The 23,198-nt window shown below is 36.4% G+C and overlaps 2 protein-coding genes across 2 annotated transcripts; both read right to left on the bottom strand.

The window, feature by feature from the left end:
* Positions 1–1,764: 1,764 nt before the first annotated feature.
* On the bottom strand, positions 1,765–21,288 carry LOC103620053 (COBW domain-containing protein 1). Its single transcript, XM_017740674.1, has 13 exons — positions 21,204–21,288; positions 19,914–20,005; positions 18,785–18,844; positions 17,694–17,731; positions 14,516–14,562; positions 13,681–13,767; positions 12,870–12,914; positions 10,318–10,374; positions 6,894–6,945; positions 5,028–5,096; positions 4,862–4,927; positions 2,954–3,083; positions 1,765–2,289 (listed from the first exon to the last, which is right to left on the bottom strand). The coding sequence occupies exons 2-13, from the start codon at positions 19,972–19,974 to the stop codon at positions 2,216–2,218; spliced, it is 786 nt and encodes a 261-aa protein (XP_017596163.1). The 5' UTR covers positions 19,975–20,005; positions 21,204–21,288; the 3' UTR covers positions 1,765–2,215.
* Positions 21,200–23,196, bottom strand: LOC108448282 (COBW domain-containing protein 1-like; the record flags this gene model as incomplete). The annotated part of the gene is made up of 3 exons (XM_017740652.1): positions 21,200–21,300; positions 22,169–22,255; positions 23,145–23,196. Coding segments are annotated over 3 exons (240 nt in total), but the record flags the coding sequence as incomplete, so codon positions are not given.
* Between the last annotated feature and the right edge of the window lie 2 nt (positions 23,197–23,198).

Raw genomic sequence — 23,198 nt, forward strand, 5'->3', positions numbered from 1 at the left:
ACCCTGCCCAGGAGCTGCTTGCTCTCCATCCCAGGGGATCCCTTGAAATATGCAGGCAGTTTACGGAAGACAAGCAGAGACAAAGATGTGCATACTGACTAAAGCTTCTCTGGCATCAGCACTGCAAGCAGCACAGGGAAAGTCCTAGCAAGGGTAAGTAGTATCAACAAGAGCTATCGAGTACAGAGCATGTACTTACACCTGCAGAGATGCCCTCCTCTACAGCAACAAAAAGCCCCCAGTATATTGACAGTCATCATGGGAATTTTAGAGTGTGGAGCAGTGTGTGGTGGGTGAGCAGATATTAAAAAATAACCATGTAAAATATGACAGTAAGTCATCCATGGCTTTTTCCCTTATGGCTCATGGTTGAAGCTCTTCTTATTAAGTCTCTGAACTTTCATTCAATTCAGAAGTTAGTAAAATTTCAGAGATTAATCTTTCTAAAGAGAATTGAGTCCTTCCATTACATGAGGCATTTAAAAGGTAAGAGGTAGTTTGACCACTTTTCCTGTGGCAAATGGAAGCAAAAGCAGCAAAAAATACAAATGTATTATCCACAAATTTGCATCTATGTGATCTTATTACTCAGTGAGTCACACTGATGGCAATCATTTGACAAATCTTCATGCAGGACTGTGTGTCATTTATGCAGTCCAAAACAGTGTGGGAACACATATTAGTGTTCTCCTGGTGTGAGAACATATATTAGTTTTAAAAATGAAGAGATGCAATTGCTAAGGGAAACAGTCACAGTATCACTCAGCAATATACCCAGTTCACTCAAATGCCACTGAGCTCTGCTAAACAGAAAACAACATTGTGTAAGCAGATTGTTCTCTCTTTACACCATGCTTTAAAGAAAAATTAAATTCTGAAAACTACTTCAAGCTATCTAAAACTACTTCTGATGTGAAGAATGAAGTAATGCCTGCGGATGTATGTATCTACCAGGAGACTAAAGAGTTCTATCGTAGCTAAGATACTTGACTTAAATATTTTAATCAACTGAGACACCAGCTCCTGGCAGTGAAAGATTAAGAGATGTCTCCATCCTCAGCTCTTTTGAAAACAAATTCCAAACTCATATATTCTAGTAGAAGCGAAGTGAAAAAACTTAAGACTGCTGATGAGGGAATGGCCCTCCTTTTTTTTTTTTTAATGTTAGGTATGAGACAAGTAACACACTTCTAGTACTGAAAACAGATTTCTACTTACTCAGACACAACACCAAGCATCCCCAACAAGCACTATAGCTAGAAGTCCATTCTTCAGAACTGCATGTCCTAGAATTTTATTTGTAAACATTTTTAAGTTTACATTATCTTCTTGCATTCACTCATTTTGCTTTCACCCAGCTGTAGTAAAATATCCCTCTAAAGCTAAGAGGTGAATGAAGAGTACTGGAGAATATACAGGGCAGGAAGTTCAACTCTAAATTGCAATGAGTAGAGAGATAGAAGCTTCAGAGTAGGTTTTCAAAGTAGTGTCACAGAACCCAGTAACAAATCATGCACGGCAGCCTGAACACAGTGGAAATGTCCAGTTCCCCAGATCCTGAACTGGCCTAGAAGATCTAAGAGTTCAGCTACATCTTTCAAACTGCTGACTATGTGACCAGACACTGCATTCACAGCTTTTATGCCTACAGCACATACTCCAAGTGATCTTGCGCCTCTGCTACCTGTGCATTTTTAGTTTCATTATACAACAGGTTTAGGGGTACCTGGGATGGGTGCATACATTCAAAAATCACAAAGCAAGTGGAAAGAGATGGAAGACAGTTTAATAGTAAACACTAAACATTTTGTACTGTGATTACATCACTGGCAATAATCACTATTGCTTCATTCCCAGTGGATGAGAGTTAGCAAGAGAAAGCACTAGGCTTCAAACACGTTTCCCATATCCCCACAGTAATGATTCATGTAGAACGTAACAGCCTTTTGCGCAGCTGCATTTCTGCAAGGTACGTGATCTTGCTAACATACGTTCAGCCAAATCCAAAATCAGAGAATTTTGTTTGATTCTACACCGTAAGGGCTAATCTTTAAGCAGTAGGTCAGCTGGAGTTCTTAGGAAGACTTCAGGGTTTAACTGTTGCATAAACTGCAAGAGGATAGAGAAACTACTATAGCCCATGCCATTCAGTCTTTTCTATCATAAAAACCTTGCAGGATGAAAACAGACATTTAATCTTTTTTACAGTTTGATGTCAACTGTTTCCTCGTTCTCCTCTCACAGTGGCTATGAATACTTCTTTGATGGTCTCCTTGTCCAAGTTCCTGCCTGTGAAGAGAAATAAAATATCTAACTGTATTTTACAGAGCAGTACAGAAAACCACATGAGAGTAGCAACCTGCTTCTTCTCAGCTAAGAAAATGTCTATTATACCAATGAGTGATAACAGCAGTATGAAAATTAAGGCAACAACAGACTTCAACCTGCTCAAGTAAGGGAAAGGAGAAAAACGAGGTTATTTTTGGTCATAAAACACTTTGCACAGCAAATAGAAATAAATAGAAAATAGAAACATAGAACCTCAGCATTGCAAGCTTTTCAGAAACAAAACTGATTTAAAACATTTTCTTGGCTGTAATAACCTTCCTTACAGTTACTGAATATTTGATCCAATATTCAAACTATTCCCATCACCCAATTTATAATTATAGATTTAAAAAATAACATTAAATATGCCAACTTAATTTATGAAAACTTAGTATTTTATTTTATTTTGGTGGCACTAATAGAGATAGTGTAGACTCCCCTCAGCTGCAATTTTGAACTGCAGGAAGTTTTGATGGATAACCCTTTGAGTGAGGGTTATGCTGAACATACTGCACTTATTCTAGCCAGGTTAGCCTGATTGCTTTTCACTGGCCAAGTCAGAGGACTGCCTGTGAAAAAAACGAGCTTCTTAAACTCAAGAAGGAGGTGTGTAACTTCCTCTTACCAATTAGGACCAGTCTGTTTGTTCTCTTTTCATCTTCTTTCCAGGCTACAGAAGTCTCTTCTAGGTCATAGAGCTCATGGACACCTTGGACTATCACTTGATGAGATTTGCCTTGAATAGATACCAGTCCCTTATCAGAAAAATAACTGTTAGGGTATATAAATAAAACTTTAACAATAAAATATATAAGAGGGGAAATAAAACTTTCAAAGTAGTTCAAGCAGGGAATAGTATTTCTGGCAACTATGTACTTGTTAGTCAAACATATCATATCAATCATCACTTCTACTCATTAACATCTATTTTCACATCTCCTTATTTTGTTAAAGGCTAAGAATTACACTTTACCTTCTGCTCCTTGTTTGGTCAGTACCTAGCCTGCTCAAGCAAAAATTAAATGTCATCATCTACTATGCCTCTTTGAATACATATGTGGAGTTTGACATAGGAGTCCATGAAAGCCTGCCTGCCAACAAGATGATGTAAAATGAACAAGAATGTCTGATTGCAGATTATTCCAATTAAGCTCTTATGCTCAGCATATATACTTTTCTGAAACAGAATCTCTGAATATTGGAGAAAGAACAAACATTTGTGAAGTAGAACAACTAGCAACAGAATTAGAAGGGATTACTGTCAGAGTGAGTCCATTAACCCACATATCAAAAGCTCTATTAAAATAGTTTTCATTACTTCACAGTACAATGTTCTAAAATATTTTAGTGGAACACATTCTGTAAAGCATGTCTTATAATTCCCTAAAGAAAAAAAGAGTTAAAAATATTTCATAAAGAAAGTCTCCATTTGACCTATTAGTTGGAATTCTATGACTATTACTGCCAAAAGGGTTATGATTGCAGATAAAATAAAAACAAAAAGCAACAAACTTTGAAACCCATTCTGTAATTAGTTGCTTGGGGTTCATCTGCTTTGGTGTATTTGTCTGTGACTGAGGAACAGCACACATCACAGGCCTCACATCTCAAAGTATTAGTTTGATTCTAATGCTCAATACAACAAAAACGTACTTGTGCCTGGCATTACCACTTTTCAGGTAGCTTCAGATACATCAGTGGCTAAAATATTCCATTTGTCAGGAAGGGGAAGAAAAGGCTACTCTAATTTTGTTGCTGAAAAAGCATGAAAACAACTTTCCTTCCAATAAAATTAAAATAATTATGTTGCTATATATGATGCACAAGTGTTCTCAGGAAACAAACCAGAGCTTTACTTTCTTTTATTTCTTACAGCCTGCCAAATGACTGACTGGATTCTCATTTTTTCATCATTTATTTGGCTGCTTGATATAAGGTAAATTAAAATAAATCCTGAATTTTCACTTCTACTCCTCTCAAACCCAGGCAAATGAAACACATATGAAGTGTCCATGAAGATGAATACTTATGAGCTGCATCTTTAAAACTACAGCCTGAAAATGCTGTAAAATGTTAACTGTAGACCAGAACTACTATTGCAACCCTATGTGATGCCAAATTGAATTTCTGCATATTACGGTAACAATTTTAAGTACACCTAGCAATCTACAGGATCCAGTCTATAGTACCCGAACACTAGATATGTGAGATGGATGATATCTTTCAAAGCAATGGAGGTGGAAAATGAAAAGTGATTTAACTGTGTCTTGATTTTTAACCCTGCCACTGATGTTTGGAACTGTACATCTGCCCTCTCCATTCAAAACAAGTAGGATCAATGTTTGCTCCTCTACCTCCTCTTGCTATCTTCTGAGTCATTCATGGAACAACAGCTTGCTACTCTCCACTTCATCTGCTCTGCTAGAGTGATCCAGCAGCACCTTTGATAGGTCTGTAACTGACAGCACACTGCAGTTTTTTAGGTGTAAAGATGAAAAGTACAAAATAAGGAAACTTGGAATTTCTGACTAACCTTCAGTCTTATGATATCCATGGTGTACCCATTCTTATCTTTCAGAGCCTTCTCCCATAGAAGATTCTATGAAAAGAAAAGTTGTTTCCATAAACAAAATGGCATGGGATGAGTTTCTATAAAAAGCCACAATAATTTTTTGAGTTGACAGTGATGTATCACTTACCTGAATAAACAGATTTAAGTTTTCTTCTTTTATATTTCCTGGAACTTCAAATGTTACTGTAATTATAGCCTGCAAATGAGAAGACATACTTATTATTACCACACTGAATAAACACCTTGTTACAGTAATTTCAAAAAGCGTTCTTTATAACTTGGCCTCATAAAAAGGCTAGTATATGACAACATCAAATTAAAAAAAAAATCTCCACTTCTGTTCTGCTCTAATTTGCTAAATTAAGCTCTACTTTTTGTTTCTGTTTGGGTCTGCACTTACAGGGCATACACAATGCTTTGAACAGTTGAATGCCATTAGCTGCTACCATGTAATTCTTTGCTGTAGAGACTATTATGATCAAGCTTTCAAATATGGATAAGAATGCTATTTTCTTGGCATACTGATCTTCATCACAATTCTATAACAAAAAATAATCAACATATATGAAAAGCTGTATATGAACAGACTATGTAGGAACAGATCTAGAAAATAAAAATGTCTGAAGTTTTGTTCCAAAGCAACCTCCAGCTTACTGCTCAGGATCAATTATTGTCAAAAGAAAATATAAAAATAAAACCTGTAGTTTAAAATTAACCATTTTTTAAAAGACAAAATAAGTCTTGTTTTTGTAACTGTAACTGCTCAATGGTACAGAAGAACAGAAAGAGATTTACTTCCTGTAATCCTTTCACACAACTACTTTCAGATGACTAGTCTAACTTAAAGAAAATTGAAGCACCAAGCAGCAAATGTTTGTCTAATGACCAAGTAAACTTATCTAAACAACCAAGACCTAACACCCTGCGCAGCTTCAAAGCACAGCAGACAGAAGTTCACTGTGCTCCAAGCATAGTGCCGTTTGTTTCTGTTGACCTTCTACACAAAGATAATAAGCACACTTTATCGTCCAACAAGGACTTGCAGCCTACTGTGAGAAGTGTTCTGCCCTCATTTATGCCTCAAATGTCTCAACAAACATCTTAAATATGTGGGTGTTAAACTAAACAGAGATAGTAAGAATGAATTAATACAAGGATGCTATAACTCATAACATTCAGGAAGACTTCTACTTAACTTTTTTATCTACTTTAGTGATCTATTAAGACTCTATAACTGAGCTTATTAAGAATTTTAATTAAACAAAAACTCTCAACTTAACATTGTCATTGTAATTATAACTAAGCATGAACTGATTTTATATTTAATCTTTAGTTCCAAAATTAGATTATATTTGCCTTTTCCTGTTTTCAGCACTAGCAACTCCACAGTTAAAATACGCAGTTCAAGAAGAAAAATACAGGCATTGTATGTATCATATTTTGATCTGAAAATTAAATTTAATCATCGAAACTATCTGAAGGAAAGCACACTTTTCTAAGACACTTAGAAAAAATAGAAGCTTTTACTTTTTGCAGCCACTCACGGGACTTGTGGCCTATGGGTGAACCCCACCCACCCAGTTTGGATACCCCAAGGAGGACTGTGACCCATAATTCAACCAGAGAGATTTTGTTTTGGACAGAAAACTTACAGGACAGACTGCCTACAAATTTAAGACTTTTTTCTGCAAATACTTTAAAAAAAAGTAGTCCTATTTGTTTCACTAATACTCTCCATGTGAATCAACAAATGACATGACTGTCTGGAGCACTTGAAGCTTATAAGCTATTTTTGAAAGTGAGGCTCAACATAGCCATTTAGAATCTATCTACAACAAAGCACATTCCTTTTGTGTAATCTAGGTAACCTTCCAAATACCTTAGAATACGTTACTCCCTTACTGAAACCTTCTGAAATGGTAACAAAATTAGCATGCAATATCGAACAACCCCGTTGCTGCAAAAACAGCAAAGCAGCAGTTTTGGTAATTACCTTATCTAGATGTGAATGTGTTGTCTTTACATGCTCAAGCTTTTTCTGCAAACTGAAAATAAGTGAAGTTAAATGTCGCATTTGAGTAGGGTGGGCAAAATGTCATTATTATGAAATTTTAAAAATTCCAGTATTGCAGAGCAAAACTGAAACATCAAAGATAGACTATATATTCAGAATAAGATTAAACTGTTAATTCAGTTTTAATTTCAAAATAGAAATGTTTAATTATATTTGTTTGATATAGTTAATTGTTTGTGTTAGAAAATTAGGGTTTTTAAAACATAATGAGAATTATAGTCCTGATTTGCAGTACCTTCAGCATTAAAAATATTTATACCTCAATGAATACAACACCCTTGGTACTCCTTTGTGCAAAAAAACGGCAAACTACATCATTAAAGCAAGCAAGAAAAAATAAATCACTAGAATTTATTAAGTTAATAGATGTTGATTGTTTTAAAAAACTTTACAATTATTTGAAAATCAAGAAGAAAGGAATGTACAAAGCTGTTGCTTATGAGAACAAAATCTGTAACACTAAGTGAAATGCTATATAACAGCTTCCACTTCTCAGCTGTAGAGCTCATTTCTACTGTGCAGTGTGCCTGCTAAGTTAAAAGAGATCCTCTCTACTTGATAAAGGAACTTGGGGACTTCTTTCGTAAACTAATATATAGGGTCTTAAGGCATCTTTTTGGGTGACAACATGTAATTTTACTGTGGCTTTAGATTTCACATCCATATCTGTCTTGATTAATCAAGATAGCACAAAATTTCTTCAAATACCATCTTCTGTACTATTTCTGCTTTCTCTCTGTCTTATGAATAACACGCAGAGAAGAAATACTGCAGCACAAGTCACTACGATGACAACTCTCTGCCACTTCAGAAAAGATTGCCCATAAAAATCCCTCCTCCTAATTTCATGACTGTAAATTTTAAGAAGCCTTTATGGTGGGGAAAAAAGGCACTGTCTGCTACAGAAGTAACATTTCACATTCCTACCTCTCCCATCTGCCTTGTTTTCCTGTCTTATTCTCATACTGCCCTTCACAGAATCCAGAATTCTTGATGTGTTTCCTGTGACTTCAGGGTATATACAGACTACAAGGTTCTACCACTCAGTCACACCAATCAGATGTTGTATCTGTCTGCTATGCTGACAGAAATCCTTACTGCTGTTAAAAGAACAAATTTATTAATGTACTGGTGTGTAGTTGTGTTCAAGTGGTGCTGGATGCAAACAATTTTTCTGCTCTGTCTTGGGGTGACTTTATGTTGTATCCCGTATCACTGCCCCATGCCCAGAAATTAATTTTGTGCCTTTCTATAACTTTAAACTGAGCCTGAAAGGGGGGAGGAAAAACTGAGCAGAACTTTTTGAAAGCAGTTTCGCAGTTTAGTTTTCATGTTTCAAGGACACAGAGATAAGGACTTCTCTTGCTTCTAACAGCATCGGCGGAAGCGGGAGGAGGCAGCTTGCTTTCCAGCCAGCTTTCGGCCAGTTTTTCAGCTTCTCTGTTCTCCAGAGAGAGATGGAGAGTTGGACTTTTGGTTTTTTCTGGAATTTCAGATTTCTTTCCCTTTTTCTGCTGGACTGTTTCAATATCAGAACACATTGGGAGGACTTTTCACCCAGCACAGAGGGCCTGAGCCTGGGCCAAGTCCCAGCTCCAAGGAAGAGGGAAACCAAAGGGGGGACTCTAACATTTTCCCAGGTTTTTCTCCACAGTGAAAGATTTTATTATTTAGCATTATTTTCCTTTTCCCGGGTGTTTGTTAAATAAATGGGTTTTATCTCTTTCACTTTCCATTGAAGAAAAAGTTTCTTTTTTCCTGAACCTGGTGGGGGAGGGGTGGTTTGTGGCCTGCCTTCTCTCAGAGGATATATTTCTAATTTGTCCAAACTGGCACATGCTCAGATGATGGCACAGAAACCACCACTAATATTTTATGTAGGACTTTCTGTACCTATGAACTAAAAACGAGGTAAGCAATTTTGCTGTGCAAAGTTCAAACATAAAACAAAATAAAATAAACTTCATTTAAGTAGTCTACAATCTTCTTGGTACTTCTAGAATTTGTCTTTAAATGCTGACATTTTAGAGTGTTTTCTCTGTTTTAATACCAAATACTGAGAAGCTCTAAAGTAACTGAGTGAGATAGGAGAGAAGACTAGACTGAGGACAGCAATAAAGACTTTTTGTCAGCTCCTTAAGGACTTTCTCAGAAGTGCTGTGGACTGCAGCACTTCCTAGTAAACTTTGCAGAACACCACCTAATACTACAAGTAATCAGATCGAACTGTGACTTGCTGTTATAAAGAACAGTCCTCTTCTGGCTCATATCTTCTTCCTGCTTTATCCCTGTTGTGTGGCTCCAGAATTAATCAATTCAGTTAATTGATCCTTAAGCATGAATTTAGGATCTGGCTTTTGAACTACTAATTATCTATTGCATCTAAAGGATGTATCAGCTTCCCTCCTCCCTTAACTTTCTTTTGGATGCCTAGTTTGGTATTTCCCTGATGCTGCCATTGACAGCAATTTTGAAACAAACATTACAGTATTTCACTGATCAGACAAAAGCCAGTGCCAGCAAAAAAAAAAAAAAAAAAGAAAACAGCTATCAGTTCAGAGGCAAATCTCACAAGTACATGTTATCTAATAGAGGTTACTAATTTGTATGTCCTGCAATTTCTCTCTTCTGTGAATGAGAAAGTGGCTCCATTCCATTATCTGAAGTGAAAAGTGTGCATCCAGGAAGAAAAATGAAGCTGATAGTGCCCTCAACTGCATATTCCCCCCTTTCCTTTATGATTGCTCCAGTACTCCTCCCTCTCTTTGCTGAGCTTCAGCACACACAATGAACAAAAAGACCTTTTCCCCTTCCTTCCCATTTTACTTCTGCACCCATCTAGGATGCTGAAGCATGCATTTGGCATCAAAAAACCCCAGGAATGAGAAACACAGTGATCAGAATTTGTAGAGCCTCTGTTTGCTGTGGAACCTCAGTCCCTCACTCTCTTCTGTGAAATCTAAGGAGGCCTCCAATCCATCATGACACAAAGAAGAAAAATTTTGAAATGCTTTAAAAGAACCAGAGAAGTATACAAATCTACTCCAATACTGATATTTAACAAAAACTTGCATTTTGGGGAAAAAAGCCAACCAACCACACACACTCTGTCAAATTTACTTTGTAAGATCAGAAAGGTTTTTGCAGGCATTTGAAGAGGAAAAGACTGCCAACTGGTAATACCACTTACAAAGCAATTATGTGACTATCCTGGTCTAGACACAACAGACTAAACTAGAATTTGTAACAGAAACTCAAACACAAATTTGAGCCAGGATTTGCATGTGTCTGTTTCATACACAGATATTTTTTCTAATAGAAGACAGCAAAATTATCACCATACCTTACTCCAGATAAACTGTCGAAAGCGTGTAGGTCCAAGACATTAGAGAGATCAACTCTAAACAGAGGGGAAAAAAGAAAGCTTTGTATTTTTGGTGTATTTAAATATCATGTTTTAAAGATGTTCACTGAAGCTTATGTTTCTTTTCCTGTCTATCACACTAATGCCATTAATACTTATCCTTATTTTTGGATATTAGTGGTTGGTACTGTCTTCTACAAGGAAATGCTGTGTTTATTTCCACAGTAATATGTAAGAACAGAAAAAAAAATTTTTTAAAAATACAGTAAAATACAAGGTATTTCCAAAAAAGATGATAAAATCCCTTATACTGGATGCCTGAATAATAAATGATTTTCCCTAGATGGGAAAAGGAACCTTGAGCCTCTCAAGACAGACACAAACCCCTGGAATATATGTAGCTTATACTGACACACTGTTAGCAAACGAAACTGAAATAACTTTATGAAGCAAGCACAACTACGAGGAATTTAAACTCTATGATTTGAAACAGACAAATGAAAAGTGTTACACAGAATAGGCAGTACTGATAATACCTGCTCACAAGAATGGCTACCTACAAACTTGCATAAGAATTTTTTCTTTACAAAGCAATACAGACTATAGATTTCAATGCTAATAGCAACTGATAGCTTTTCAGATGCAGTTAATGATGTGACTAAATAAAAAGAACATGAGAGGTAAAAAAAAAACCCACCTCTGAAATACAACCAGAATTATTAAACTTTTACATTCAACAGTAGTTGTACCAAGCAGTTTCTAAGATGAAAGATTTATAATGTAATATACAAACAATTCCTGTGTAAAATTCACGACCACCTCAGTGCCAGTTGTTCTCAGCAGTGTTCTACAAAATCACACAGAAACCCTCCCTTTTAAGTGTGGGCTTTTGCGGGACAAACCCCCCTTAAAAAGGGTATGTCATAAATAACATTCTAATAAATTAATTTTGTGCTTATTTCACTTTTGGAATGTTTAATAATGGAAGAGACCCTATGTGACATTTGCAAAAGAATATTTACAAGTAACTAAGAATTGCCATCGAGGACTGAATCTGAAGTTCACGCTATCTCACACCCAAAACACAGCACTAGCTGGCATCAGACACCATAGAGTACTGTGAAGAGATCACATATTGGATCTCCCACTAAAGGACATTTAAAACACAAAGCATGTAGTTTAATATCTTCTTCAAAATTAGTCCTGTCTGATGACCCAACAGCAGCAAGTGTTTTTCTCTACTATTTCCAACTACATTTGACAATAACTTTAAAAAGCCAAGTATACTCCATTAAGGTTATGACTATTATCTTCCCTTTAAATTTGCTTAAATCAAAACCCTGTATTTTAGGAACCTTTACCACAAGAATCCACTAATTGATGTAAAAGTGCACAAATCAGTCCTAGCAGTCTGGAAGATACACTGCTCTCCTAATGCTCCTGGGAATACAATATCCACTTAAGTCCTTATTAAAAAAGAAACTCGAGTCAGAATTTCAATTAAAAATAGCAAAAACAGTGCAATGATTTTTCTCATTCTTATAACTTCCTTCCCCTGCTTTCAAAGTCATTTTGTAGTAACAACTTATTTGCAGCAGCAATTATGAGAATAATATTTAAGGTGACACATTAAAAGGAAAGCACTGTAGTGCACATGACCAATTATTGGCTCAAAACCAACCTGGGCTTGCAAGCTGCTCTTCATTTACAAGATTGGTTGTGGCCAAGAGTGTCCTGAGGTGCATTAGCAAGAGCACTGCCAGCAGTTCATGGAAGGTGATCCTGCCCCTCTAGTCAGCTCTAGTGAGGCTGTGCCTGGAGAGCTGTGCCCAGTTCTGGATTCCTCAGTACAGGCAAGATATGGAACTCATGGAGGGGTCCAGGGGAGGGCAACAGAGATGATTAAGGGACTGGAGCACCTCACTAATAAGGAAAGGCTGAGGGAGCTGGGCCTGTTAAGACTCAGAGAGATGACTGAGAGGGAACCTCCTCAGTATATACAGGTGTCTGCAGGGAGGTGTCAGAGGGTGGAGCCAGGCTCTGCTCAGCGCTGCCAGGCAACAGGACAAGAGGCAATGGGCAGAAACTGACACACAGGAAATTCCACCTGGACATGAGCAAGAACTTCTTTACCGTGTGGGTGACCAGGCACTGGAACAGATTGACCAGAGAGGCTGTGGAATCTCCCTCATCAGGGATATTCTAGAACCATCTGGACACAATCCTGTGCCATGTACTCTAGGATGACCCTGCTTGGCAAGAAGGCTGGACCAGATGACCTACTGTGCTCTCATTCAACCTTGACTCATTCTGGGATTCTGTGATATGAACACTAACAATGAAAAATATAAATAAAAAATACATTTTTACTTCCTCAAAAAAAAATTCCAGATGCTTATTAATAAAATAAATTTTGGATTAAATATTTCAAATTCAATAGTTTTCCTTTAATCAAGCTGATCTAAAAGAACACTTTAAACTGTCACAAAAGAAGCAGGATCTAGTACCTAGTAATAGTGGCCATTTAATACCTTGATCTTTGTGTCTCTAGAATTTTAACAAGTCCATTTATTGACCTAAAATAAAACAGAAAAATTTTTAGATGAAAATACAACTGTGATATATTGTTTGAATACATTAAACACGAACAGCATCATGTGAAATAGCCCAACTCTGTTACCAACTTCTATATCCATCAGATATTTGGGTTGAGATATTTGGTTTCCACCCACAGCTGGGGAACTTCATGAGTTCTGACAGGATATCACCAGGGAGAACATCATTTTCCTATCCAAAGCTCTTACCAATACACTCTGCTGCATCTAAGCATTTTTATTTTCATATAATTTTCAACTAATACAGTTGTAAAGTATTTAAAAATTTTTGTGTTTAATTTGGCTTATCATGGTATTGATAGAAAGAGTCATCACTAATCTGATTCAGACCAGTGGTTCTTCTGCTCCCATGACAATTGGGACTTCCTCCATATATCTCTGCATTTGCTACTGGACTCATATTTACCAGTAGATTTTTTTTCCACTTCTGCTAATTCTGAAAAATGGCAACAGCTGCTCAGAAATGGAAAAACATGAACACTTAAGACAAAGGCCTGTACTTAGTACATAACATCAAATCCTACCTAGATAGGCAAAATGCGAAGGTTGTGTAAGCACACAGGAATACCTTTAGAAAGAGGCAGTCTCTTTTCCCTTATAAGCGTATCAATTTGTCTCAATCTAATAATGAAATATAATTTCTATTCTAAGAACAGGGAAGAAGTAACTATGTTTAAATTAATTTTTGAGGCAGTACAGTGTTACAGTTATGCCAAAAGTTTCATACCTCACAGATGTTCTGACTTTATTCAATTCTTCCTCTGAAACCAAATCTGTTTTATTGATGATTACAAGATCAGCTAATGCAACCTGCCTATGTATGCAGAAAAAAAAAAGAGAAAAAGACAACACGAACAAATACTTTATCTGTAAGGCAGAAACATCATCTCTCCTACAGCCCCAGAAGATAGTATCAACCTTGTTAGTACAGAAGGGCAAGCATTAATCAAACCAGAACATCATGGAAAATGATTAAAGTACTACTGGCTTCTCCTCAATGTGTTCTTCTGTGCCCTAAGAGATTAAACCAAGGCTTGCTAGATTCTTTTGTTTCAGGGTTGGTCTTGTTTGTTTGTTTGTTTGGTGGGGTTTTTTATGTCATCTAAATCAAAGTGCTTAGCGATTTAACAACTTCACAACTTCCTATTTGTCTTGCATGTAGTCCTTGGAATGCAATTATTTGAAGTCTCTTTGCTTTATGAAGACTTCAATTGTTACAATTACCCTTAATTATTGTGGCAACAAATCCAGTAAAAAGTATTCCTCTATCTCCAGTTCTACTTCAAGCATGATAGATCCCAACATGAAACTTTTAATTCCCCCCAACACAGGTGCTTCCCATTCAATTAAATAAAATCCTACCACTATTACAATAGAAGAGTCAGATCTTGGCAGAGAGCATGAAGTTACTTTTCTGTATTTTACCTCATTACACCAATCTATCTTGGTTTAAGCAAAGCAGGAGAAAAAAGCTCTATAAAAGAAAAATAATCCATCTCCAACGAATTTCTACACAGTGCAATTCCTAACTGTGATATATAAATTAATTTCTACATCCATACCGAGATGCTTCATTGATAAGGCCTTCTGGTTTCACCTCTGTCAAGTGCTAAACAAAAATTAAAATAATTAATCAAATTCAAATTAAATTTAAATTCATTTGCAATTAAAGAAAGTCAAACCCAAATCAGCTGAGGTCTGTTTTTCAACAAAGTATTGAGGAAGATGGCATTTAGAATCTTTCTGTTAAATTATGGTGAAGAAGTACATTTATACATTCACCATTACAGATATTGTAACTATCTTAACGCAAACTCTTCTAATTAATTTTATTATTAGAATACTAAAGAGTTGGAAAACTTTATAGTATTTATTTAAATTGCTTTTCAGCTTTACAATGAAGTAAAAAAGTCACCATGACATACAATAACAATGAAAAAATATATCTGGAAGAAAATGAAGGTTCAGTAATTTTACAAATGAGTTTGAACTCAACCAAGTTAAAACTCAGGCTAGGCTTACAATACAGCATTTCATATACGTAACTTCACACTCTTCTTCTTTGAAGGACTGTAGAAGACAAACCGTACTTTGATAGCAAAAACTGGTAACTTTTTCCAGGTTTGTATGAATAAACCACTGCTCTTTGGCAAGTTTGTCCAAGATCAAAAGCTGCAGGAGTCTCAGTATCATCTCCACTTGTCTGCCCAAGCTAATGTCTTCACAGAAGAATTAGTAAAAGGGAAAAAATACCTGTATCTCAAGCAGCAACATAAAGTTTAGCAACACAAAGCCTTATTTAATTTAGGCACAGCAACAGACGACACTGAAGCAGCAAAGGTCTAGCTACAAGTTATTTTCTGCCCACTCTGCCATGGAGGCAGGAATCTGAAGGAGATGAACATCACAGGCATCTGGAGGAAGTAAAACTTCAAACTGGTGCTGCAATATTAGTAAGAACTTGCCACTTATGCTTAAATCTCTGGGAAGATTAGAGTCCTGTGCATTCCTTCATCAGCTCTAAACACATCAGGAATATTACTTTAAAATTTGGGTTTCAAGTTACAGAAATATCAAATTAAAACTGGAAGCAATTGTCACGGGAAATATATAGATTTTAAAAAACCTAGAAAACTTATTTTTCCTTACTGGAATTATCAGGCATCTAACATTATTTTACTTGAAAAACAAAAATAGGTTATTGCATATAGTCGGTTTCTCATGTTTAAAACAAACAAAATTATTTCCTGATTGTGCACAACCTAAGTGGAGCATAACAACAAGATGACTGTCAGGAACCTCTCCTCTGACCTTTTCTTTGTAATCCTCTGTGTATTGATTCCATTAAATTAATTTTAGGTTTGTCGCCCTGAAGAGAACAAATGTTAGTAGTCTAGATGTCAAGTCCTGGAAGTTGAGGACTGCAACTTCACCTGTCCAATTGTTTGCCCTCGATTAAAAAACTTAGTATTTCAGACTGCTGTGTGACAAACCCATTAGAGTGATAACCCATGGTATTAATTACCACTTCAGTTTCAATTTAGCTGACTGGCCAAGGGGATGTTTGTCAGCTTTTCTTGTGATGGGTTAGTTCTTTGAAGCATGACATACTTAAATTGCTGCCTATTATCTCAATGTCATTACTATGCTTTCAAAATTCTTTGAATAACAAGCAGTTGTTGAGGTCAAGCTTTGCAACTAGAGGAACTGAACAAGTTAGCAAGTCCTTTCATACAAGGAAAAAGTTGTTTACCTAGTACACAACCGAGAAAGTCTGAAGTTCCTACTATTCTGAGTAGAAGTCAGTGTTTTACAGGTTTACTGATTAGATAATGTTCGTTTTCATCGAGCTGTCAAGGGTAATAGTAGATAGAAAATGTGAATATTTCAAAGCATTTTTGAGTTGTTTCTGTTATACTACTTGAAAGTTTAAATATTTAAAAAACTAATTTTCAAACAGTAATAATTTAGTGCTGCTGTGTGGAACACAATTATATTTGACTTAAAGACAATAATTCAGCACTGCATAAAGAAAAAGATAAACAGAACAACATTTTTGCAAGCAATAAAACACATCTGAATGAGTAAGAGGGAGCCCATCTGAAAAGGGGTTGACCAAAAACATGGTATGATTTCTTGTGCTAGTTGAGCTGACTTAGAAGATGGCTCCTGCTTAAAAGGGCCAGTCAACCCTCCCCCTCACTCTTCTACCAACTTCTCCACAAACATCCTTGCAGAACACAGTGAATGTAACTTGCCAAACTGGCTCGCTATGAGGTTAGAGTTGTTCTGTCCCAGTGCAATACAAATTGATGAGAAGACAGGACTGCTACCCTTTTGGTAACACAGCTATGAGATCAGCACAAATGAAAGGAGAAACTCAAGTAACCCAAACAAAAAACCAGGAAGAATCACTCTCTTATTTTTAAACCATTATTCTTCAGTTCTCTGAACCATTTGCAGCCATTGTAAATGCAGAAATATTAAAAACACTTCCACAGCATGTAAATTTTATATGATGAAGGCATTTTTTCTTATGGTCACTTTTTTTTGAATCCTGCAAAATCAATACCCAATCAAAGCAGTAACCTTCTAAGTTACTAAGCTGTAAATAATTATATTTACACCAACCTATTTAAAAAAAAAAACCAAACAACTGAAGTATTTGATTTAATCAATATTTTTGCTGACCCGAGCTCACTGTTCTGTATGTCTGTTCTTACATTATACTTTATATACAGATTACTCTTATTACCTGCTGGTTTTGTCTGCTTCCATATAACATTTTTATATGCAGCAGTACCAGGACACCTGTGCTCTCATTCCTCTCCACCACAGCTGCCATTACATTAGCACCCTTCCCAGTCTGAGCCCTAACTCAATTGTTACTACACTGTTCTTAGTCCTCTCCTTCAAGTAACACAGACCAGTGACCAATTTCTCCAAATGCCTGCTTGGAATAAAAGCAAGATTCCTGAGTGAAGTGATAGAACTAGAAGGAACCAAGCACTTAGCAAGCTGACAACTCTTGTCAGACATGTTGCTGTGTCTGTAAGAATCTGAATTCCTGCAAATATCAGTACTCCTTGTTCCCACTCAAAACATAGTAATGACGAAATACATCCTCATTCAATGTAAGAATTATAGCTATTGTAAAAATTAATTAACCCACATGAACATTATTGCAATAGCTGTTCTAATGCTGCAGTTTTAAACCATGTAACAAATCCAGTAACTTACGTTCAATCCATGCTTTGCATCAACAACAGACACAATACCTAAAACAAAATATTAAAATTGAATAGAAATGTGCTGAAAGCAGCTGGCAGTTTAATAACTTGCAAACCTCCTGTACAAAGGTAACAATATCAGCACATATACAACTAGTTGTAATAAACTGAAAGCATTGGAAGTATCTGCACATGTTACCTACATATTCTTTTATTCATTATCATATCTGTGGTAGTAAAATGTCTACAAAACCAGGTGACATAAATTAGAAGGTAGATGCCTCATCTTCCACAACAGCAAATTAGCTGAGGTATGCTTTTACAGAATATTGAAACAAATTAAGGGACTAACTGATGTATGCAATTGTTCTTATTGTAAATGACCAGGAATTTGCAAGTCTCTGGAAGAAACTTAGGAAGCTCTTTCTTATTGAACTTAATGTTTCCTTCCTTGGCTAGATGGCTATTTCACAGACAGACCAAAATGTTAGTAGGGCAATTTTTTTAAGCCACAGTTACTTTTTTCCTATATTAAAAAATTGTTCTTTATATCATATCTTTATATGCTCATCTGCATATAATGATGATTTATCTTTCACTACTCTCAGGTTTTTATTGGAACACAGCAAATATTAGAGCCAACAAGTACAATAGGCAAAAGGCAGAAGCATTCAGGTGTCGATACGTTACAAGTTCAGAAAAATAAGAAACCCTTTAGGAAACACTGCATTGCAGGAGAAGGGGGGAAGGAAGAAAGATAAAAGAAGTGTGCTGTAATATTACTTCTAAATAAGGTTCTATAACATCTAGCTAATGAGAATTGTCCCCCCCTTACAACACAATCAAGATCTGTCCATATCTGATCCCTTAGAAAAACATTACCAACTTTTGTTGCATTTAGCAAGATGAAACATCTCACCAAGTAGATAAAAAAGCATCAGAATAAGCAAGGATACCTCTGTGACCAAATATGGCAATGTGAAAACCAAGTTCATTCACTTCGAACATTTTCTGAAACCTCGCCTTAAACACCAGGAATACATTACTCTAAATCCAGATATGAAATGCCAATACACAGGAAAACAAGCTTGCATTTCTTACCATCAAGATAGATGTCACTTCCCAGCTCAGAATCCACCCAGAACATGGAGGCCACAGCTCCTAAGAAGTGCAGTATATATACAGTTGCAAAACTGAGATTTTTCCAATAAACTACCAACATTCAGGTATTTCATAGAAAAACTGCATTTGTAGTGCTAGTAAGATCAGTAATTAAAGTCATTCCAACACCTACCACTGTCCACCTGAAGTGATCAGATGCAGTCTTTCAAACACCACTCTGTATCAAACCCAAATACCTTTTTGTCAGTTGTTCACAGTGCTTACTCATGCAAGATACAGCAAGGGCCACAATATGAAATCGTTTTCTGTTATCTATTGACTTTTTTTCCAAAAAGCTTAATAGTTTTCCAATTTGACTCAAGCAGAATTTGTGTGTAACACAGGCCAAATCAATGTCCTGTCTTTTGAAGAAAATTACTTTATAATGACAACTATTTAGCTTTGAGCTGGGAAGCACCAGTCTCCTGAAGGGGAAATAATTGAATTTGTGATGAGAATTTCCCTTCCTCTCCATCTACAACACACTTTTAATGCAGATGTTTTAGAGAAAATTGTTTTAGATAGTTATTCCTAACATGAGCTCAAGTTTAAACACCTTTTTATAATAAGTATTACTAAAGAGCACAGAAGGATTTTCTAAAATCTATTATTGCTCTTTAAGAAGAATGTATTACTCTGTTTCACAATGTATTTTAGCACTTCACAAAATATAAAGCCTATCACAACCAGTGTATCATACATCAGATGCTAACAATTTAGACTTTAAAAGGAGGAATGTAGAACATCAAAAGTTTACTGAAAACTACTAGTTTCAGAGTATCCTTCTCTTTGCTAAGCCTAGTGTCTTCTCTTGGTAGTAATACATTTTAGCTGGATTTCTGCTGGGCTTTAGATTCAATTTAGAGCAAGATCAACCAAACAATCCATCCACAACTTCATATTTGCACCTTAACCAATTCATTGGAGTCTCTACAACAATCAAAGCAGAGGTGCCTGACAACTCACCACTTTATATTACAAATGTCAAACTGAACTAACTGGTGAGCAAATAAGCACTTCATAAAAACAGAATAATTATCATGGTTATGAAAATTGTAATGTGAACTACCTGGATCTGCCAAACCAGTTGTTTCTAACAATATATAGTCAAATTTTCCTCTCCTTTGCATCAGGTTCTCAATTGCTTTCACACCATTGTCCCTGTAAGAAGAAACAATTAAACCTGAGAACAGAGAAAACATGCTAAAGCATATATTTAAATGTATCTTCTGATGCAGAACACAGTGTCAGTATCATCAAAGCAAAAGCTCTGAGTCAGGACAGTCGCAGATTTACAGTCTACAATGAAAATTCAGTTATCATGTTGCTGGTCTAATGTTAGGCAAATTTTAGTTTGCTGCTCCATTTTAGTCTGGAAATAGCTATTTGCCTAATCCCACCAGGTGAATTAAACAAAGATTCGTTTTCAAACACTGAACTGTAAAGGACAGTAGGGCCGTGTAGATATGTAACTATTTGGTTTGGCAGCTGAAATTACAGAAAGAAGGGGTGAGGTAGAAGAGAACCATGTTGCCCTGCCTTTCTACCTCACCTACAACAAGATCAACATGTGCCATTTACTTAAATTAGAGCTGATGTCAGCCTGAAGCAGATGTATAGCATTTATATAAGAAACCAATGTATGTAAAACATAGCAGCAAGACAGCATTCCTTACACCCCAGAACAACAGAATGCAATAGGATCTTCTGTTTTCCACTTACTACCTATTACTATTTAAGGCATAAGACCAGTTCTCCCAAATTTTCAGGACACACAGGCCATGACCTTTATTTACAAACTTAGCACAAACAATCCAACATTCAAACAAACAGTGTAAAAAACATGTCAAAGAAGCAAATACTCTCTTGCTTTTTAACATGACCATCAGTTTACAGTTTTGGATATTGTTTCATTAGGTCACAAAAGGTTTTCCATTTTCCCTTTCTGATGTATGCAATATTGAAGTAGTAAGGAATGTACAAAGAAAGCAGCAGAGTAAGTATTTAATGAGGAAACTGGGAAACCCGAGTCCTAGTTCCAGCCTACCTGAATCTTCAGCTCTCTACACGAGAGCATATAATACTAACAAAAGAGGGACAGCTCCCTACTCTACAATACCCCAGCCGTGTATAAGTTGGTATTTAGATTACTCTTCTGAAAGACACCAAGTCCAAATCCTGTAAGGCAGCAATAGGAAATAAATTTCTACCTCCTAAATTCCAATCCTGGTTTCATCTGACAAAAGAAGTCTCAATCAATTCTACCATCAGTTTCAGGAATCAAATCCTGGATGTCTTCTCCCTTCCTCAATTCCCCACAATATCCACTGTAAGAACTTGTAAAATAGTCCTTCCTTACTTTACTGAACAGCACAAGCAGCCATTTCTGAGCTCCAGCCATTCTTCATAGAGCTCTCCCCCTTGACTGATTGCCAGAGATTTCTCCAAAGCACTTCCTGAAAATACAAACAGTACTATATTTTTATTCCATAATCTTGCATGACAATGCCTGTAAGACAGAGATACATGGATTATGCTCTTTTCTCCTGAGACCATGTTTCTGACATGTTCTTAAGAAATTTGTATTTTCCATTTAATGAGAAATTTAAAAGCCAAGACAAAGCTCATTCTACAAAGATCAAACCGCACAGGATGATGGTACATCACAAGTGCCACAAACTTTGTCTAAAAGAAAGGGACGCCAGCCTGTGCCTCCATATCAAATAAAGGCTCTGTCTGTATATTTCATTTTAGGCTCCATGACCAGAAAAGTGACATACATCTTTGTTGATGAAAACAAACACACAAAACCCCCCCCACAAACACAGTGCAAACTGTAAGCAATGTAAGCTTCTGACTGTGGTACAGATATGAAATTACAGCTAGAGCAATTAAAAATCCTGAAAGCAAAGAGTTTGAAGAACCATAGTCATCAAGCACACATCTCCCCATTTTCTTGGTCTAGGGTAATTTGTCATCTGTAAATGGCTGAAGGGAAAGGAAATAAAGGAAAATATTATCTACCAACACATGATTTTCATTTCCATTTGCTTGAAATGAGTAGGACAAATTGAAGTATAGCACTTCCAACAGGGTGATATATTAATTTACTTCACTCTGAGGGCCTAAATTTATGTGCAAAACAGATTAATGCATATCACTATTTTATGAAAACCAGCAAAAAGTCTTTCTGCCCTTCTGAAGACTCCAAGGTATGTCAATAATTTCAGTAATGGATTTAAAGTGACGATAGTGTTGGTTTCCAGCAGTTTTAGGTACTTGTCATTATGTGGCAAAAAGAAAGGTTTCTGCACACTTACATACCTTCTCCGAATTCATTCAGAATAACTGCTATTCTTTTATTATGCTGTTCTGTCAGTATGTAATTTAGAAGAGTTGTTTTTCCAGCTCCTAGAAGACAGACCATATTTCTATTAAAATAATATTAAAAAAACCACTTAAATTTTCAAATAAAAACAAAATACTGTTATGCATGCACATGCGTACTTCAAGCAAATCTCTTCTAAATATCAGTTTTCATTCTAATATCCTACATTCTATTCTAATGATGTAGAAATTAATTTGTAGAGACATTTGACCCCATGGAACTATCAGGACATTAAATGTCAGTCTTTAATGACTCAGTTTTTTCATTCATTAAGTGTCAGTACTCGATAAACTTAAAAGTTCCTTACTAGCTGGGCAGTCTTTTCCTAGAAAACTGACTTGCATGCTTCTCTTAACAAAAGGCACACTTAATCTTCTCCCTCTCACTGCCCTTTCTGACCAGTTCTCTCACCAGTAGCCACGGAGGTGCTATTAACTGCCTTTAAACGGGGCATTGTTAATAAAGGTGTTCACAATCTCTGCGATACTCCCTTAGGAGCAGCACAAGATCACAGAATTCTCAAGGGTGGAAGGGATCTCTGGAAATCGTCTAGTCCAAACCAGGTGATCACTACAACTAGGGAACCTTCCTTACTTGTCCTTCATTGGTTTTTTTTCTGAAACAGTGTGATGCAGCACGAAGTTACAACTTTCAGAACAGTGACGGCGATCCTAAATTTAACCAGCTCCTTACTGTCCATAACTGTGTGTAGAACACAGTAACTATACTGGTCGAGAGGTACGGGAAATACGCCGAACCTCACGTTTTTCAGACTGCAATGCAGTCTGCATTTAACTGAGCCAAATATGTTGCACTATTCCGACATTAAATGGCCAAAAGCCGTTTGTCAATCGTGACCTGAACGAAGCGGCCCCTGAAAACTGAGAGATAAAAGGAGAAACGGGAGCTTACGCTGCTGCTCAGAGTGGTCCTGCAAATCCACCTGGACCGGCCGGAGGACCCCGC

This window comes from Corvus brachyrhynchos, unplaced genomic scaffold, assembly GCF_000691975.1.
Source record: "Corvus brachyrhynchos isolate BGI_N302 unplaced genomic scaffold, ASM69197v1 scaffold467, whole genome shotgun sequence".
NCBI lineage: Eukaryota > Metazoa > Chordata > Aves > Passeriformes > Corvidae > Corvus > Corvus brachyrhynchos.

Excerpts from the sequence above, each read along its gene's own strand:
- LOC103620053 (XM_017740674.1), bottom strand. The coding sequence starts at position 19,974 with ATGCAAAGGAGAGGAAAATTTGACTATATATTGTTAGAAACAACTGGT. Across the intron at positions 6,946-10,317 it reads GACAGTTTATCTGGAGTAAG|TTTGCAGAAAAAGCTTGAGC; the intron begins GTATGGTGATAA and ends ACTTATTTTCAG. Across the intron at positions 4,928-5,027 it reads ACTTAAATCTGTTTATTCAG|AATCTTCTATGGGAGAAGGC; the intron begins GTAAGTGATACA and ends TTCTTTTCATAG.